This window comes from Pyxicephalus adspersus, chromosome 1 (assembly GCF_032062135.1).
Source record: "Pyxicephalus adspersus chromosome 1, UCB_Pads_2.0, whole genome shotgun sequence".
Lineage (NCBI taxonomy): Eukaryota > Metazoa > Chordata > Amphibia > Anura > Pyxicephalidae > Pyxicephalus > Pyxicephalus adspersus.
Genome location: NC_092858.1, coordinates 152,455,069 through 152,476,745, shown reverse-complemented (window position 1 = coordinate 152,476,745; position 21,677 = coordinate 152,455,069). Strand labels below are relative to the sequence as shown.

Here is a 21,677-nt window from a genome sequence, read left to right as displayed (position 1 = left end):
TCGTTCCTCGTCCACTGTCCGTGGATCTGTCAGGATGGTCGTTCAGACGACGAGCGCTGTACATGGACCAGATTCTCTGGTCTGATATCAGCCCTGGGACGATTGTTAGACGAGAATCATCTGACGTGTACGTAGCCTTACAGTAGCATGATTGGGCTAGTCATGGTTTTCTTGATGTTGAACAGTAGTTTTTTTTAGTAACATGAGTCATAATAAAGCGTTTTATATAATCGTTTCTCTCCATCCCCTCCTGCCTAGCACCTTTGTTAATAAGCTTCCTCACAAAGTATGGGAAGGTATTTGGATTTTTATTTTACCCATGATGTGGCAGGTTTCTTTAAGAAAACAAAAAAATAAAATTAGCACATTGTGTTTATTTGGATTCTGCGTTTTCCATTTTGTTATGTGCCTGGTGACATTGTGTAGGACGGCAGATCTTTGTTTAGCCTGTTATTCATTGATTGCCATCTTTGCTGCTGCAATATAGGGTTGTGTTTAGTCTGGCATGCTGCCAGTTACATTGTTTGGGTAGAACTTTCTCAAGACTCCAGAAGAACAAAAGACTGCCATTGTTGGGTTATGCTTTGTTTGCATTAGTGGCCGGTATCTTCAGTATTAAATGCAAAAGGTATATAATGATAAATACAAATGTGACTTGTAATAAGGGGGAAGTTTTTTTTCTGTTAACCCAGCATCAAGTTGGGAAAGCAGGGATGTAATTACAGAATCCCCCCACCGTTATTGTTATAGAGATTATCTTGGGCTCATTCCTAACTACTGCATAGTGTGTTTTTATACTTGAATGAGTAGACCAAATATTGAGTTAATACAGCAAATAAATAAAGTGCAATTGAATTCTGAGTATTTTAAATGAGATCTACCTATTGCATAAGTCGATGTTGCAGGGGTAAAATTATTTATTGCATTCTTGTACAAGAATTCAGTTTCACTAGAACTATCAAAATAACTTTTTTTTTAACTATTTTATTCACCCTAATACAAACCCAAGGAAATCATGTTGCTGTGTACAAATTGCTCCACAACAAACATCTACGCTTTTTCTTTACTTGTATTTTTATATCAGTTATTGCTGAGACTCAGAAATAATGAGCATTAGTAATGAAACGTTGTACAGTTCTGCTTTAGCACAAATACATGCTTTTTATTGCCGTTCTTTGGTTATAACAGTTTATAAAATATAGACAATTTAATTCATGTTCATACAGAAAAATTTTAAATGATAAAAAAAAACATTATTTGTCCACATTCAGTTCTTGTTGAGAAGTCTCAACTTTGCACTGGAAAAATTGACACTGATAGGTTTGCATCTGCAGAAATGTTCTAATTTTCAGACTTTTAAGCTGTTTTGTATTTGTGTGGTCTCAAAAAGTATGTGTAATTGGTTTACAACTCCTTAAAGTGACCCTGTCACCATAGAGTCCATTGCAAAGTAATCAGACCCTGTAAAAGAAGAACAAGTTTTCTTATCTATCTTAACCCATCATTTTGACTGACATTCCACAATTTTGGATGTGTGAATACCAACGCCTCCTGATCCAGGCTATATTTCCTCTCACTGGCTTCTTTGTCATTGAAAACATAAAAGCCTAGAATAAATGCCACTGCCAGGGAGTGACAAAGTGCAGGAGATAAAAGACCCAGGCTATTGGAAAGGTAATTAAAGATTCCTATTTCATAGGGTATGATTAATTTATAAGTGGCTGTCATGACTAGGTAAATTTATATGAAAACTGTAATTTTCGTTAAATAAACCCCTAACTTTAAAATGTAGGTGTCCCACACCTTTAGAGGTCTTTGTTGAGTGTCTTACAGTGTCCAATACATCACGGTGACTCGGAGTTTAGTAGTCTGGCCATTGCAGCTCTGGGTCCCAGGTTTGAATCTCAGACGGGACACTATCTGCATGGAGTTTGCAGGTTCTCCCCGTGTTTGCGTGAGTTTCCCCCAGGTACTCTGGTTTCCTCCCACATTCCAAAAAGCATGCAGATAGGTTTATTGGCTTCCCTCAAAATTGACCGTAGACTGTATTAAAGACATAGATTGATAGGGACATTAGATTGTGAGCCTCTTTGGGGAACAGCTAGTGACATGACTATGGACTTTGTGAAGCGCTGTGTAATATGTTGGCGCTATATAAATACTGGCTAATAATAATAATAATCTCTCCCTGACTAACTCTAGATCTTTTGTGTATGTACACTAGATTATTACCAAAGGAAAGTCTTCATAATATAACATTACACACAAACACAACCTTTTGTTAAAAAATAAAAGTTTCGATGCTCACATGTTCTGGGAAAAAAAAACAAATCTATACAAAGTAGGTAGTTGCTGGATATTAGGCTTTTATTAGTGTTTTGTATCCTAGGGCATTTACTAATTCAATCTTCTCTGGCAATTCGAGCAATTGAAGACTAGCCCATTGTAAACAATGTAGACATTTCTTGGTTGTTTTGGAACAGTTTTGTGTAGTCATTTTTTCTGTGTCGTTAGAGATTTATAATGACATAACCATATTAGACATTAGTTGGCTCTGGAGTGACGGTACAATGCAGTATGGTTTGGGATCCAAGCCAGAACTTTTGTAAGCCAGGAAAAATGTTCTTTACTTAACCAAATAAAAAAAAAAAAGCTGTTCTTACCCTTGCCTTGGTTTTTTTACAATCCTTCCTGAACATTTGTGAATTTTTTGTACCACACTCATTGTCGCTCTTGGGGAGAATTGCATCAGTGAAGATTATGCTATTGCCCAAGCTCCTAAATTTGTTTGAAACCCTCCGGGTATCTGGGCTCACAAACGTCACAGACTCTCAAAGTCGGTGGTTTGTACACCTAAAGCACTGGGAGGTATGGGGGCGCCGGACCTGATAAAATACTATGTGGCGACGCATCTTCGCTACTTGCCATCCTGGACTATGTTAGTCTCCCCCAGTGTATGTCGGAAGTTGGAGGAAGCTTGGATTTCCCCACTTCATCCTAATGTGATGCTTTGGAGCTCCTCCTGGTTAATGCCCGAGAGGGATTTGCTGTCCCCGATGGTTTTTATGAGGAATATCTGCAGAACGTATAATTCTAAGTGCAGTCTTTCCTCTCGGGCTCTGTGCCTACATCTATCATACTAAACCCCCTCTGATACTTCACAGCTTAGCTAGAAATATGTGGCAGCCATGGCAAGACCGGGGGCTTTTTTATCTCCGAAATGTATTACATCCAGTGGAAAAAAGATTACTTTCCTTTTCGGAGTTGCAGGAAAAGTTTGATCTACCTCAAACATCCTTTTTTGCTTTTCTACAGATTAGACATTACATACAATCACTCTACTCTGTGCCCAGATTCTCTGAAATTCCTTTTGAGAGAATTTGCATTGGAGGTCCATTTTCTAAGGGCCTCATTTCCTCCATTTATGGCCTTCTCCAGGAATCGGCAAGGGAGGTATCTGGTAAATTTGTATACATGAGTACCTGGGAGAGTATTTTGGGCGGTGCCCTGGAGCAGGATACATGGTCCACACTGTGGGAAGCAGCAAATTAAAGCTCAATATGTACGCTTTATAAAGAAAATCTTTACAAGATTTTGTTCCGCTGGTATCATACGCCGGCGGTGTTACCGCCTGTTTCCGTTGGTAGACCTGGCTTGCTGGCGCTGCGGGTCCCATTATGGGACTCTGGAACATATTTTTTGGTCCTGTCCCCTTATTCAGAGCTATTGGGGGAGAGTCAATGCACTAATTGGGGACGTGACCTAACAACGATTTCCCCTTGACCTGCTCCACCACTTGCTGGGATTGCCCCTTATAGACCTCCCCATGTCCGCCCGTCAGCTCATTACACATATTCTAGTGGCTGCTCGTACTCTAATCTGCACCAAATGGAAATCCAGACTGCCCCCCTCTATGGAGGATTTGTATGCTTGTATTCAAGACATACGCCTAATGGAGTTTCTCACTGCCCTCCTCCGAAACAGGATTGCGAAATTTGAACAGATATAGGAACCTTGGGATGCCTACTATACCAGTCTACAGGTTTAATATGTCGCTGGTTCCGGATGTCAGTGTGCTTCCTATCCACCTTTGTTTGTATCCCCTATTCCCCGGCTTAGCTACGTTTTTTCTTTTTGACTCATTTCTTGTTTTCTGTTATTTGTCTGTTGTTTCCGTATTTTTATAGTTTATTGGGTTTGATAGACCGGTACAGTACGGCCACTGTTTTTACTGTTACCTACGCCAGAGTTTTATGTACCATTATCGGATGTACCTATCACCCTGTATGCTGTGTTTACGAGATGTTTTGATGTATAAGTCTGGTTGTCTTTGTGAAAATGTTCAATAAAAATTCAGTTTAAAAAAAAAAAAAGACTTTATTGTACCAGTACTCTGGAATGAAATCGGTTAGCTTTTTGTACTAAACATTGCAGCACTTCCTTTGTTTTACAAACATGTTTTGTTATACAATTCAATTTCTTATTTGCAAAATGTTTTTGAAACTCGACAGTCGGAATATTTGTTAAAACATTGGTGTGGCCAGTACAAATATTGGTAATTTTAGGGTGGACTATGGGCCATGATTTTAAATAAACCTGTGGCTGTTCCACACCCCATAACCCGATTTCAACAGTCATTTATGTACGTCAAGCGATCACCATGCCCTCAGTCACCTTCCTGTGCACCCTGGGTATTGCAGATGCTGGGACGCTTCTATATACAAGTGTAAAAAAAAAACTACCTCCTGCACATTTCTATAAATCTACAGCTGTTGACTGGCAGCCTTACTGGCCAGTAGAAAAATTCAGAACTGAGAAGACTCTTGACATTGCACGAAAGTCTCAGCACTTAATATTGGTGTGCCCTGGGATATGGGACCATTTGAAATGAGATGCCTGAAACAGCAATTATCCTATGTGTGGATGCTGATAGAATGAATGATGCTTTTAATTGCTTTGCCTGTTTAGTGGCACTGGAAGTTGATAAAACAACCAAAAATAACTTTGAATTGTGTGGGATGATTGATGGGAACATTTCTAGACTTCAGTACCTCTGGCATTGCTGTAACAGGCCACTTTTTCAGCCTATGTTCTAATGTTGTTAACCATATGTCTAATGTAGAATCCAGTGCAAAATAGAGACAAGCATTAAATATTCTTTAGTGATTTTTCCATCGCTTGGTTTTAATACATTGTCATGGTACTGAGTTTGGAAAAGACCCTTCTGCTTGGAAAATAAATTATGAAAGCTTTGTCCCAGAAGTTGTTCCATATTGTGAAGTGATGATGTTATACAGTATAAAGTACTTCTTGTTTTCCCATTATATGTTCTTTTCTTTTTAATGATTAACTAACCATTACTAAAAGGATTCTTTCTTGAGCATTGAATTGTGAGTAAGAAATGGGAATGATGTTATCGGACAGAATTCAGGGTGGAGTGCACCAAATAAATGTCATTGCTTCTGCCATTGCCATGTTGATCGCTTAAATATTTGGAAAGATATTTATAGAATTTTCAATATGACTTTGTTCAGCTTCCCATGTATTTGACATTAAAGAGCATTAGTTTTATTTAAAGCATATACTGCAGAAGGCTGATTTTTTTTTTTTTTAATTGTGGAAACACAATTTCAAAACCTGTTCCTGACCACAGAAATGATTCATGTTTTCACTACTGGTGAAATATTTAAATTCTTGGATTATGACAGTAGGAGGGCAGTCAGCCGTGCACCTCTCTATATTTACTTTCCAAACCCTGAATGCAGCTATAAAATATTGGGTGGGTAAGGTGACCATTTTCTTTTATTATTTTATTTACTTTTTTCTTGGAGACATATGGAGGTTTGCATTGAGAAACTCTTCGTGAAATTGTTAGTTGCTTAACTGGTATTTGTTATCTGACTATAAAGCCAATTTTTCTTGACTTTGTCACTGACTTGGGCTGGGCACACACATGCAATAATTGTCGTTGCAAAGGATCTTTCACAATTCTCTCCAAAGACAAAAGACTGAAAGAATCATGAACGACTGCTGTACAGCACCAATCTGCTCTATGGGGAGAGGGGAGAACGACGGAGCAGCACACTGCTGCGGTCTCTCCCCTTCCTCGTCCGTCGTCCATGGATCCGCCATAAGGGTCGTCCGGACGAAGAACGCTGTAGGCGATTATTGGACGAGAATCATCTGACGTGTATGCCTTAATTTATACAAACCAAATTTAGAAGTCCCTACTATGATTCTTGTTACAGGTCCATAGGGGGCCTTTTTAGACCCACGGTGTGAAACGGAGCAGTTGGCCATAAAGCAAATTGCTTCTGTGTGTTTGGGAGTGGAAAACTGTACTGCGGGCAATTAGATTTGCCTGCAGTTGTGGCCCTGGTTCTGATTTTCAGTCAACAACCGTGCACCCCATTGCATCATGTTGCGTCAATGAACGCACTGTCATAGAGGTCTGGCAACCTGCCTGGATATTGCACTTATCGCAAAATAGCTACCATTTAAGTGAACCATGAATACATTTCTTTCCAGTGCTTTCAGATACTGAAGTGAATAAGGGCTTGTTTAGTGTACATTTACTGCTTTTTTAGAATTTGTACCTGCTTTAGTATATGATGTTGGAGCAAATATTCACTTGAAGAAAATTCTGGCTTTCTTAAAAAGAGTTGATGATGAGGTGTTCTGCTATCAGAAGCACCTCTTCAGTTATGCAGATATTTCGAAAATCTGTGTGAGAGGGCACATACACTGAACTGAACACATTCAACCTTGGATTACTCTATCTATATATTTATGGGATATATGTTCAGTTTAGTCTCCCCTGAGGAACCATATGGCGAAACGCGTTGGAAAACAGAGACAACCCCATGCTTTGGATACCTTCTGAGTTGAATATATAATATAACCTTAACACCTTACAGTGTGTGTCATGCTAGTTCTCTATATGTGTAGATTTTTAGCTCAGTTGAGCCTTGTATAGCTTATAATGCTACACACCAATATCAATTAAACCACTTATGTTGCCTTAAAAAGCCATCCTCTCTCCTTTTTTCTCTCACATAACTATTATATACAGGCTTGGCAACTTATAACTTAAAAAAGAAAAGGTTCTTTTGGGTTTTTTTTACCTACTTTTCCATTCTGTAAATAAATTAGAGCATCTTTTGGGGAGTTTTAGATATTAACTGTAAAGGTGGTAGATATAGTTTTAGATATAAACGGTAAAGGTGGGAAAGAATGTTGAGTTAAGGTAAAATGAATATTGTTTCATGAAGTGTTAGGACAAATGTCATTGGATTGTCCCTTTGGACACACATATCTTGCCTGCCTTCCTGAAGAATTGTCCTGTTTTGATTTATGTTGCCTATCTGAAAGGTCTTTTGGTCCTGGCCCTAAATGGACACTAAAAGGGTAAATATAAATGTTTTGATGTTTCTCTTGCTTTTGGAATACTGTTTCAACTTTTTATGGATAAATCTTGCAAATATTGTGAATATATTGTTTTCTCTTTTTATTTACAAATGGTGTTTTGTGTATATGATATATTCCCTGAAGAAGCGAGTCTCCTGAGAAACTGGTCGGATTTCATACATAACATCTTTATAAAGTGTTAATACCTGAAACTTGGGCCTGAGCTAATGCTATGTACAGTTGTTGTGTAGTTGTACTGTGTTTTTATTACATGTATAAATAAATCTTATCTAAAGTTTTAACCATTTATTTTGGAATGCCACAGAACTCCTTGCTTTCTGATTGGCCTCCTATTTGTTCATGTTAGGACAAAGGATTAATTTAATGTTAGGTTTAGTGTTTATTTTCATGTTTAGTTTGGGTGTTAAGATGACATTTAAGGGCAAAGTGGATGTTAGGTAAGCACAATGGTCCCAGGCAAGTCTTCAAGGTCCTTTGGGTCCCAAGTTAAAAAGACCAACGTGCATCCCTCCAAAAGCTATGAATTATTTCATCTGAATAGATGCAGGTCCTTCACTTTTTATTCTGCTCTCCCTTCTTGCTGAAGTGTCTTTATGCCTGGTGCTTGGCCCGGCCAAATTTGCACTCACTTTTTCCACCAAAATCGACAGCTCACCCTAATTATGTAGCATACATCAGTCAGTGTTTTATTATGTCTCAATTCTTACATACTATGTTTTGACAAATATTCAAATTTTTTTTTGTGTGTTAGGAGCCCAATAGCACGTTTCAATGTGGACGAATGGTGCGTTAAAAGACAGGCACAAAGACTGCAATGAAGATTTGACATATTTATATTAGGTGTTCCATACTGGTATAGTGGATCTGTACCATGTATCAAGGTAAGTACCTAATTTGGCCATATTCATCTATTCGATATATGTAAACTCATTGTTAAAAAAAATAATATATATATTAATATTACTTTGTTTAGAACTACAGGGCCTGGTAAATGACATCAAACTTTTTCATACAACGATAGCACATTTCACAAACTGGGGGTGTTTTGTGCTGTCTAGCTCTGTGCATTCTGCATAGTTCAACTACTAAGGCACTAGGAAAGTCCCTGACCATGCTTCTGAGGAAATTTGGCTTTGATTAGAGATCTGTGTAGTTATAATACTGTATCTTTTGGCAGTAGATATACAACCTGGTAAGCAATTATTGAACCTACAGCTCCCTTTAAAGTAGAATTCTAGTCAAAATATTTTTTGGCCTTGTACTTGTATGTGTTACGTACTCCTATTTGTAGGAAGCACAGCCTCCTCAAGGTGTTCAGTCTTGGATCTGGGAGCTACAACTCTCACCAATTATATCCCTTTCCTTCCATGTCCGATTTCAGAATTCCTTGTATTCTGTATTCACAGAATAACCTCTTTACTGCATAGAATGACTCCTGCTCTGTCCCTAATATTGCCAGGATGACATAGGCATTTTGAATTGGCTTTCCATTGATTGGTACCTTTTGGACTCCAGGAGACCGCTAAGGCTAGTAAGGTCATAAGGAGATTGGTTTTACCCAAACTTTGGGTCTAGCAGATATATTTTACAGACAAGCTGTAAATTCTACGAATAGATGTAGAGAAATAATGTTTGAGGAGCGTTTTTTGTTTATTGTGTAATGCTACTGTTTTCCATTTGAAGAGCCTTTTAGAGTAAACAATTTAGACATTTGGACTTTATTACCATTGCTCAGAATCACAAAAAAATCATCTAATGTTGACATGTCAGGGCTAATACTTGTTATGTCACTGTTTGATTTACCAATTTATCATTGACATAAATCCTTGAATAGATATTGCTTTTCTGTGGGGATTCAGCTACCTTTGTTCTTGTTTGGGTAACACCAAACCAAAGTCAGTCAGTAGAATTAAATCTTATTGAAACGTACAAGGCTCAAATGAAGTTGAAAAGCATTTATTTTGAGTGTGTAAATTATTTTTAAATGTACTGTGTTCCAAACTAGTAAAGAAAATATGACCCAGTGAATAATATTTACCATGCTGTTGCTGGAAGGTGCAAAGTCAAGTTCTCCATCACACTGCCCAACCTACCTCTCCTTTTCAGAACACTCATACAGCTAAATGATTCATAGGAGGGGACTCTTCTTCACGTGACATGGCTTTATATTTGGTTTCAGTTAAAGATTTGCAGACAGTGAGGGGCAACTGCTTGACTTGCTTATTAAAAGCTCAATATGCTTTGCAAATGCCCAATCCTGTGATAATAGGTGCACCCAATTTTAATGGTTTCTTCTTAGGATGGATCTCTAATGTTAGCTTTCTCTGCACCCAGTTTTCAATGTGCAATCCCTAAACCCAATCTATGAAGTCTCATATAAGTTTTAACAAGTTAATGTAATTTTCCTCAATTTAAAGTCTGCAGATTTCACAACATTACCTGATACCGCTAAAAGGTCCTTGGGCCTGGGTCCTGTTGCACTCTTTTTGTAGATTTATTTAAAGAAAAGTTATTGGCCTTTCCTAGCTGCCTCTGCATTGCCGACATTACTCTGCTTTTCGGGATTTAGAATATTTAGCCAGGTTAATTGACCGGGGAGGAATGATGCAACTAAACTCATTAGGCCTAGAATGTATAGATCTATCTCTAAAGCTACATAAACGCACGTGGGATTTGATATGATCGTTTCCAATGACAGATGAACGAATGAGTACAGTACACACAGCCCCTGTTCTGTTCTATGAGTAGGACAGGGTAAGGATGAGCAAGTAGCACCCCTATCCTCCTCTCCATTGGTATGCATAGTGGTCTGTACCCTTGTCAGGTTCTCACTCAGATGAATGGTGGTGGTCATCTTTGGAGACGATTATTTGATATGTGGACAAAGACTAAGGCCTAGTACTGAACAGATCCACTGCCAATTATGCTTTTAACTTTGACGTACAGAAGTCCAAAAACACCTCACTTGCATATTTCAGATTCTGCTCTTTTGTTCTTTTTGAATGAACAGCAACATCAGAAGTTCTTTTGCATCGGCCCCTAAATTTTGGTGGTCCGTGGCTTTGGCCGGTGCACCCCCCAGTGGTGTCAGAAGAAGGACCCCTCTGTGGGGTTGAGGGAGGGGGCGCACTGGCCAGATCTGCTGACCTTGTCTCCCATATGAATCCCAGGCTCAGGGCGGTGGGCAGGTTGTGTCTCTGGACACAACCCACCCACTCCCCTATTGCATGTTCAGACCTGCGATGGGAGAGTGGGCGAGTTCTGCTATCATGACGTCACTCTGGGGGAAGTTTCTTTCCTTTTGAGCGACATCAGGCATGTGCGGTATGGAGTTCTTAAATTTAGTGTTCCTTGACGTCCAAAAGGTTGAGGACTACTGTTCTGTCAGATACAACCTCTGTTTTTTCAATCGATATTTACCAACACCTCTGATCAAGGCGCAAACTATTTGAACCTCCCAAAAAATCAGTCTCTCAACAGTCATTCAGCTGCAGAATTCCCTTTAGATTCACTCCAAATTGGATAATTTTTTCAAATCATTTTAAATCAGTCAGAAGTGAACGTCTTCTAATGTGTAATAGCTCTCAGTTTATTCTATGCAAAGATTATTAAAGTCCATTCTTTTTCCTCATTAGTATGTACAGAACATAAATACATTACAATGCTCAACCCAGAATTTTTTTAAGCTGGGTGGCAAGCAATTGTAGGAGGGTGGTGGCCCCTTTATTGTGACCCAACTCATCAGTAACTACCCAAAAACAGCCGAGTGGTTAGTGAAACGTGCCGGGTGGTGCGTCCAGCGAAAATGGGCTGGGGAGAACACTGCATTACATATACAACTTTAAATAACTGTATTTGCTGAAATATATTTATGAATTTGTTTTGCTGTATCTGATCATTTTTAGATACAGACATTTAATGATTCAGACGAATTTAGAAATATTGATATAGCATTTCCTTGGAACACAAAAGTATTAACTAATAAAAAGAAGAGTAAAGAGTAAAGGGCGATCCATGCTGTGATAGGGGAAGTAGAGGTTTTCCTGTGAACTCTGACTAAAGCTTGTAACCAAATATCTTTATGAATCATTTTATTATTTTGATAAGCATAAATGAGCAGTTCCTTACAAACAATTCATACCTGCCTCACTTTCTGTGCAGCCAGTCCCCAATTTTGGATGTCAAGAAGTGTAGGAGTTTGTTGGCACAGCCAGCAGGATAAATAAACATTGATTTTTTTGCTTTTGCGGTCAGCTGTCCTTTAATGTTTAGTAACCACTCTTTTTGCATTAAAAATATCTCAGTCTATATGCCTGCCCTAAAGTAACCCTGTGGTCATTTTAAAAAGTGCTAAAAGGCCATTACCAATTAACGAAGGAATCTAGGCATCTGCATGCATCCTAATGTACATCCTTCATTGACTTTAGAAATGTTTCCTCTGCCCTGATGTACATCTCCGTTAGATCATTTGTAAGACTAATAGAGAAACATGGTGGGAAGAGACATATCAATTCATAACTTTAAACTAACAAATGTTACTAACTGGATAATAAATTACTTGGACTTTGAACCAGCTAAACACTGCACAAGCTATTTGAGAATAAAATAAACATGTCTAGGTGCTGCTCTAATGATGCTAATGACTTTAATGTCACCCCCAGGTTCTTTTTAAATGGGTTGTCCACACTGCCCTAAATGTCAATGTAAAGGAATTCTGAATTCTTTTCAGACCGAGGATAATATGTGGTAATGCAAACAAAATTTTGCTGTCTCTGCCTTCATTATTAAACAGACATTATCATTATTAATAAACAGGATTTATATAGCGCCAACATATTACGCAGCGCTGTACATTAAATGGGGGTTGCAAATGACAGACGAATACAGACAGTGATACAGGAGGAGAGGACCCTGCCCCGAAGAGCTTACAATCTAGTAGGGTAGGGGAAAAACACACAATAGGAGGGGAGATATGTAGTGATGGTTTCAAGACAGAAGAAGACGGGTAGGCAAGTTTGAATAAATGGGTTTTGAGTGCTCTTTTAAGTGAGCAGAAAGTAAGCAAGGAAGAATAGGGTGAGGAAGACCAGACATTAATTAGTTTCTGTGAAAATATAATATAAAATCAGGAAGGTTGTTACAGGTGCTGCCTCTGACGTCTGTATCCTGTGTACACCTATGTAAGGCAGGAATGCTTTGTCAGTGCCTACACGACCAGAATCATTGTGAAAACCTTGGGCTGATTACTAGTGTGATAGAATTTTTCCTGCAGACATTTGTTTGCCAAGTCTTCAAATGCCACTGGTTTCTGCCGGACTCTGTTGATTGTGCTGTCTGCTGGGATTTATTTGCAGTTAAGTCCTGTCCTTCTCGTTCTATTCATTGGCATTCTAAAGCCAGAAGTTCTTTGCTTGTGTTACAAGCCTTCACTTAAATCTAATCTTTACTTCTTTACCTTGATTCTTAACTACTTAGTCTCTTACTAAAGATTAATGCTAATGAATATTCTCTGGATTATGTAATTGTTCCGTTCTGGCTTCTTTATTGTTTTGTGTTTTTGATTTTATTCTTGTGTGCCTGGTGTAAAGTATTCCATATAATTATTCCATAAAAAATTGTTGAAAAGTGTTGAAAAGTGTTAAAAAGTGCACTAGGATACAAAGGATACATTTTTAAGAATCCTATGATTTAAATTGTAAAGTTTGGAGTTTACACTGGTGATGCTGGCCAAGCACCCCCCTTCTCAGCATCTTTGGTGATGTAGAGGTTCATCAACCTGTTGCAGCCAATATCACCTGGCTGGTGCTGAAGGGGGTCTCAATAAGGGCATCTCCAGCAAATTTTGCATTTGGGATACTTGAAAAATATTTCTATTTATTTTAGAAAATGTTTATTATTTATTAGAAAACTTTAAATGTGGGCATGAAGGACTTTAAATATCATGTTGGGGATTTTTAAATTAACTTCAAAGCACAGGTTTACTAAAATGGAAAGAATATTATATCTGGGTGGGCTCATTCTTTGTAGTTTTATTTTGAAAGGTAATTTTTGTAATGATAGTTTTATATTACATGTTTGCTCTTTTATATTTACTATTGTATTCAAAGGAATTTGTAGATGAACCTTCACAAAGTATCACATGCACCCAATATCTGTCAGCTTTACAACTGTTGAAATGTAAGTATTTTCTTTAAATGTTTTTGTAATGTCAGACAACTCATGGATAAGTGTGGTGAGAAGGAGCAGTAAAGTACAACCACGGAGTGGCTCTGCAAAAGAACAACCAAACTTTGCAAAAACACCTTGGATGTATTTAGCGGATTTAAACTTAAGACCTAAGTTTGTGTTTGTTTGATGCCTGGACCAAACCAGGTCTAAGGGCCCTATTTTCTTAGCCTGCGTACACACGTTAGATTTTTGTAATTGGAAAGGATCTTTCATGATCCTTTCCAACGTCAGAAGACTGAGCAATGCATGAACAAGCGCTGTACATACAGCTCGGTTCTGCTCTATGAAGAGGGGAGGAGGGAGAACAACGGAGCAGCACCTGCTGCGCTCTCCCCCCTTTACTTGTATTACGATCATTTGTGGACCTGCCAGGACGGATGCATGAACGACATTAGACGAGCACTGTACGCACGTCAGATTTTCGTCCTTACATGTCTATCTTTATCATGTATTGTAATTAGAAAATGATCAATATTTTCAAATCTGCAGCTTTCAATACAATACCTTATGGTCCTGCAACGGAGCTCTTTGTTTAAAGAGGAAGTAAACCCAAAACAAAAAAAATATATACTTACCCTCAGTCCCGCAGAGCAGTTGATCAGTTGATCGGTCTTTGGGCCAGTGCGCTAGGCGCCGCCATCTTCTCTCTGTTCTTTCAGGTTCTTCCTACGCCACCCAATGCAGGCGTGAGATCAGGTGACGTAGGTGGGAAAAAATATTGCAGATCTCACTGCGCATTTCTTTTGGCGACAGGGCTCCTTCTGCGCATACCCGAGCATTGTGGGCATGCACAAGCGGAACAACCAAGAGCCAGGGATCCGTGACATAGGTATCCCTGGAGGCTCTGCGCTCCTATTCATTCTCGATCGCCTAGGCACTTAATGAAAAAACTGAATTTTTACCATACATAAAAGGGTTTTATGTAAAGTGAAAATTGTGAGTTTAGGTACACTTTAAGTAACTTCTGGGATAAGGGTGCCCATGGTATGTCATTGCTTACACATTAATCTTTTGTCAACCTGCCCCGCTCAATCCCAGTGACCCCCATAAGCAGCTTTACCAATGTGCATTGAATAAGCTTGCTCAAATATATTTTATTTTTATTATGAAAAATGGTAACCCACCCTCTTAGCTGAACCGCACAACACCCTTCCCAGCTACAAACTTGCCTATGTAGCATTTCTATAGCCTACTTTTGTGTATTTTACAAATTTGTTTGCAGGCTGCATCCACTTACTTGAAACTTCAACTGCATACCAAGGTTCTTCATCTTCTGTGTATGCCCCCGATTCAAATAAATAGGGACCTAGTCTTCAGACTAGTTCTGTGCCAAAGATATTTTTGTCATCACAGGGTATACTGGTGTGTTGACTACAGTGAGGAACTAGATCACTAGGCGATCAGTTCACAAACATTTCAATATTAGTTGTGAAGTATTTTTGCATTTGAGTTATTTCAGTTGAGACTGATGGGTTACCACAGGGCATATTAGAAGAATTATATGCAGTGTATCCATGTTGTATTTAGATCTTTATTGCAACACATGGGAAATGAAAGCCAGCTATAACATATATAATAGCTGGGGAACCTGTCCAGGAAATTGACCTGGCTGCTTTGGCTTTTTAGCCAGTTTGCCAGCCCTCCGAGTCTTGAGCTCCCTTTACTGGTGGCTACAGTGACCCATCGCAGTATAGATGGACCGATGAACAGAGAGGTGGGGCAGAACGTTTAAAAGTTTGGTACAGAGGAGAGGTGGAATTCCTAATCCTTAATTTTAATTATTAAAATACTGCATGGAAACAAATGGCTTTAAAACAGGCAGGGGGTAAATTCTTTTATAAATTGACATACAAAATGTGTTAGCTGTAAATGCAGAAATACCACACTTCTAATGATGTGTTCTTTGTAAATTGATGTCCACATAAGTTTTTTTTTTTTTTTTAGTTCTTTAAAGACAGTTATAATTTGGCTTACAAATTATGTATTTGGCTTGCAAATTGTGTATTTTGTTTTATGTTTTGCTTGGTTGTATTTTGGCAATCATCATGTTTATTTGGCTTGTTTTGGCTTTTCGGAACTCCATGTGTGTGGCCTACTGTTGTATCAGATTAAGAGTTGTAAATTTAATAGACCTTTAGTTTGCAGAACTGTCACTGCACCCCCCATGGTCAGACTGTTCTGGTCTTTCCTAATTTTTACAAGTAATAAAGTTAGTATAAGGCTAAAGGCCAACATTGACTATCAGTGGAGGACATAGCCAACAGATGGTTCCTGTGCAGAAGTTACTTGGACGGTTCGGGGCTCTTGTGTAGAAGCACACTTTACACCTCTCCTATGTCTGCCGCTGTTACTATACATAACATACATAACATAATTCTGATGGATCCATGAATGACCAACGGAGAATGACCATCAATGCAAGTCAATGGAGAACAGCAGGGTTAGCTTAGTCTCCCCTCTCCATAGAACAGAACAGTGCTGTGTGTACAACGCTTTCTCCTTTCATCTGTCTTTTGTCACTTGATTGATCATGAAAGGTAGATTTCAGCAGTTGCACGTGTGTACTTTAGCCTTAGCTGACCTTTAGAAGGTTTTATCCTTTTTGTCTGCCTAAGGTTAAGCAATAAATATTTGCATACCATTGAACTGTTCAGCATTGGTTTACAAAGTACACTGAAACATTCACATTATTTCTTGGTTCAAGGTAGCCTGCACTCTAACTACATATGAATGCACCTAATAACACGCTTTCTAGCCCTGATATATTTGATAATATCCCTTTTGGTTGTTATGAAAAAAAAAATATTCATTTCTGGTGTACACTATGCTTGTCATGGCTATATACATATGCATGGTAATCCAGCTGAATAAAAATCTTTTAATTTCAGAAACTTTGACAGTGTGTTAACAAAAGCCTTTTGGCACCACCTAGACCTGTGTAACTTCATGTAGCACCTGCCCATTTTTTTGTTTTTGGATGCATAATGTATTCAGTCATTTGCCATAAATAATAATGTATTTGTGTAGGTAAAGCTTCTGATGTGTTATTTTAAAGAATGAATAGAAGAAATGTCAAATTACAAACCTCTGTGCTCCTGTACAGACATTAAATAAACATTTTGTCCATTCACATGGGGATGTTTTATAGTTTATAGAGGAAGACAGCTGTAGAAAATTGAGAATTGGTTGATGACAAGTTGGTGCTGGTTATACCCTGTCTGGAACCCCATACACTGACATTAGTTAATCCACGCCTTCCAATCTTGCAGATGTTCTCCTTTTTAATTACAAGTAAACATCTACAAAAAGGGAGGATGACAGCCCTGCTCCAGCATAATAGAATCTGTGTTTGTTTTAAGGTTAACAGATGATTTGTAAGTGAAATATATGCAGTGCCTTGTTGTCAGCACACGTCTCTTTAATTTTAGCAACCTTCTATTAGATCTAGAATGAGGCATGGCTTCTCTGCTATGAAATATTCATTGACAGAATCATACAGCTGAAATGTAACCTATACTGAAAGTTACACGTAGGTCTGCTGTGGTATTTTACTGTGCTCATCTCTAAATTAAAAAGATGTTCATTTACTATATATAACTAAATCATTGTTTCTTCTGCTTGGGGAAGAGATTGTGACCTAAGCTGAACCTGCACTTATAATTATTAACAGGTCATTTGTGATTAGGATCAGGAGATCCTCAAGGAGATTATCAAGTGCTTCCTCTTTGTCAAGTTCTCTAGGATTATATATACAGATGTAGCAATGCATGTTCTGCACTTGAATGTTTGCCTAGCAGCATCTGATTCTGAAGTTGTCACAATGTTTTTCATACTTTGTATTTTTACAATGTTTTCCCTACTTCATGTTCCGTTTTGTAACTGGTGTTGTATGTTAAAGCATTTCACATAATAAATACGTGGAATATAGCTCGCTAGATATATCAGTAAAGGTGGTCACCAAGAACACTTTTGTCTAGTTTTTGTAAGTGGCCATGCTGCAATGTATATCCTTTTATAAACCTGTTTGCATGCTATTATATTGGGTTGGTTTGTCACACAAAATGCATTCACGTTTGAGCATGGTTGACTACCATCTATTCCTTGGTGTTCATATAAAACAGGATTAGCTTGTTAATGTTCACTTCCCCCATTAATTTTACATTCATCTCATATCTGCAGTTTTCACTGTTGTACTTTATTATTATTTTTATTATTATTATTACAACACAGTATTTATATAGCGCCGACATATTACGCCGCGCTGTACAAAATCCATTGTCATGCCACTAGCTGTGCTTCAAAGGGGCTCACAATCGAATGTCCCTACCATAGTCATATGCCATTAACAATTTTTGGAGGAAAGCCAATTTATCTAACTGCATGTTTTTGGGATGTGGAAGGAAACCCATGCAAACACAGGGAGAGCCAGCAAACTCCATGCAGATAGTGTCCTGGCCAAGATTCCAACCTGGGACCTAGCTCTGCAAAGGGCTGAGTGTTGATCTCTAAACCACCGTGCTGCTACCTTAAAATTTTTAAATCCGGGAGGGTTTTATTGAAGAATCCACTTCAATATAACTTGAAACTTTGTATTAAATATTCCTTTTTAAACCTTTTTTAGACTTTTTATTGTTATAAGATGAAAATCCTCTGCCCCTTTTGATGCTGACTACAAATGGCCTTTTCATTGTTTAATGTGCCGGATGGGTCAACTTTTGTCACCATCTGCACAAGAAATGCCATGAAATGATAATTGTTGTGCAGCATATTGGCATGAAGTGTTTCAGAAGAGGCTGTGGATGATCATAGGCTCTAAGATATACCAAAAGGTAAAAATATCATTGTATTACAGTACTTTAGCATATTAATTTCCATTTACTGAGGATTTACATTTATTTGGCACCAAGTTTATACAATCTGATTGAATTTACACATGCTATGGCTCATGAAAAACGTCTTTGTAGAGATGAGATTTATTTCTATATTTTACCTTCAATTTAGTTTCTAGATTTTATAAAGTTATATCATTTCATTTTGGCACTTCAGCCAAAGGGTCTTTAAATACCTGAATTTGTATTATTATAGTTAAAAATGGAATATTTTAATAATGTTACAAACCTTTCATTCCCCCTTATGCTTCATATGCATATGTGATTCTCCTTCTTATATGATAATGCTGAGAACTATTTTCTAATTTGAAGCAGAGTTAAAGATTAATTGCATTTACTTAGCATCTGTGAACTGTCAGAAATGGTCAGATACAAGCAGTAGGGTGGCCTTTGTGTGATTCCCAGTGTTTGGTTTACAGCTGAGCAGCTCTTTTATGGCCATGCATGAGGGCTATGTATAGGACAATACACAGGAAATCTGCCTTCCTCTCTGTTCTCACTATGGGAGATTTCTGTCTTGTGTATCATTTCACTGGGTTCAGACTCCAATCTAACTGTGCCGGGCTGCAGCGATTTTGTATAATATGTTTGGGTTGCTGCATTGGCATAAAACTAACTTCTGTTTCTATACTTGTGACTCCTTCAAATTATTATTTTTTTTTTTTAAGATTTCACTCATATGCACCTGTAGGTGAAAAAAATAGTGGAGCTTCTTCCATTCAGATATCATTTTCTGTTCACAATCTTTGATAAATCAGTAAATGCACCTAATGTTACACTCCAGTGATATCAAAAGTTTGTATGGGGATTCATATAACAAGCTACAGACTACTTACCTACGTTTTTTCTTGTTGCATTGCTCAGTAGATCAAGCTAACATTTGTAAAAATAAAACCTTTATACAAAAACTTATACATATAACAACCTTTAAACAAATAAGCTGATTAATAAAGTGGTATAGCCATATGAAAACAACACAGAAAACTGCTATACAAATGTTTTCTCTACTGAAACAATCCCCTGGTTTTTGCAATGCAGAAAGGAAAAGGGGCAGTTGTAGGAGTGGAAAAGTGTTTTTTTTTTGTTTTTTTTTTGGTAGGTCATGATTGACTATACCACTCAAATTATAAAGTGTTCTTTGGGGCAGCCCAATGAAGTATGTTATTTAAAGAAAACATTTGCAAGGTAGGCTGTTTTAAAGTAAACCTGTGCTAAAATTAAGCTGAGGGACTTCTGACCAGCAGTTGACCGCAGCTTTCTGCTGCAGGCTCAAGCAGGGTCAACTTCAAATGTGACCAGTGAGTGACAAAGCTTGGGAAGCATCTTGTGCAACTTGTCCAAGAATGGCCAACCTCACAGTTTTCCTCTGCAAATATTAAAGGGGCTTGATGTTTCACTCTTTTAAACCTTTTTGCTGCCTGTCCTTTTTTTTTTAAATTTTACATGCATTGCAAAACTGCACAATATTTACAAGAACCTCAAAACTAGATGTTCCGCCATAAAATAAAACCATCCTGGTTCCAGATACCACAGAAAATCTTCAGCCTCACTTTAGCTGTTTTGGCAGCATTTTCCCCAATATTAAAGGGGGAGTTTATAATATTTGGCTGATCAGTGTTTTTATAATATATACTCACATAATGTCATATTAATATATAATAAAATGATAATATAATATATAATACTAAGGAAAAAACCTCATGTGAAATCAGCCCTACTATTTCACTACAATGTTAGAATAAAGTGTACCAAATGAGGTGCCAATGATTGGGGTTTTTTAAGGCTATGTACACACGTCAGATGATCATCGGCTGAGACGAATGGTTGTGCTTGCCTCAGGTGAAAATCTAACAAGGGTACAGTGGTCCCCTAAAGTTTGTTAACTTACTAGGGCACATTGATGAATGACTGATTAGAAATAGCCGCTGTTTATGCCTATGGAGGAGAGCACAAGGAGGTTCTGCTTGCAAGTCCTCCACCTTCCCTCTCCATAGAACAGAACTACACTGTGTAGTTAGCCCATTTATTTATTCATCACTAAAAATGATCCAGTGTACGTTGGACAATGTACCTTTCAAAGTCATGTTTGTGTGTGAGTAATTTTTTTTCTTTTTAGGTGAATACCCTGTACAATAAATAATGTTCGTGTGAATTTTTTTGTGTTCCAAAGATTGTGTAAAACTTTTTTTTTATACTTTTACAGTCATTGAAAACACCAAGTGCCCCCTCTTCCAATTTTTTGGGTTTTTTTGCACATTGGTGGAGGGGTGATGATTTGGGCTTGTCCTGCAGCCAACAGGACCATAGCACCTTGCTGTCATTGAGTCGGCCATGAACTCTGTATACTATAAATGTTTTCTAGTTAAACGATAGACCATATGTGTAACAACTAGAACCTGGCTGAAACTGGGTCATGCAACAATCTCAAGCAACCCAGCAAATCTTCAACAGAATGGGTGAAAAAGAAATCAAGGTGTTGCAATGGCCCAGACCTCAACCTGATCAAAATGCTGTGCATTGGTGAATGCCTCAAAGACCTGAAGCAATGTAAAAAAATATTACAGAATATGTTTGCACAATTATTGGTGGTTCTTTTACAGGTTATTGAGTTGTAGGATGTGCCTATATTTCACACATGGCTTCCCAATGTTGGTATTAGTTTTATTAAACAAATCTCAATCTTTTGGTGGGATCTGTTGTGTGTTGTTTTACACCTGGGGTTAGATTGATATTTTGGACCAGCTAATGACTGCTGATTGCTTCCTTATACCTAAAACTTTAGAATTGAACTTACTTTTTCACATGACTGTATATTGTCAGTAAAATTTACACTAATGTAAATGATAATGTTGCAAAAAATATAAATCAGAAGTGAAGAGATTTCCTGATCCTCACATAACCAGCCAGTTCTGCTGCTACCCAGAACTGCCTGTAAATCAAGGTGTGCCCAACTATTAAGTAAATTGAAGTTCTTCTACTAAGCACAGAAAAGCCAGATGTTAATTTTTAAAACAAGCTTATGTCTGCTGTTGTGCTTGAGAGTTTATTTTCAGCCTTTGACCCCACTCCCTCTACTCAGAATATACCTCCTTCAGCTTGGCTTTGGTGAATGGGTATGAGCAAAACAAGATT

At 38.0% G+C, this 21,677-nt stretch overlaps 1 protein-coding gene across 2 annotated transcripts in view; it reads left to right on the top strand.

The window, feature by feature from the left end:
• Nucleotides 1–8,158: 8,158 nt before the first annotated feature.
• Nucleotides 8,159–21,677, top strand: part of ST3GAL6 (ST3 beta-galactoside alpha-2,3-sialyltransferase 6) — a gene marked incomplete in the record, with an annotated part of 57,386 nt that continues 43,867 nt past the window's right edge. For both annotated transcript variants that reach the window (XM_072431663.1, XM_072431654.1), the window contains 1 exon segment: nt 8,159–8,309. In XM_072431663.1, coding sequence (XP_072287764.1) covers nt 8,300–8,309 — 10 coding nt within the window.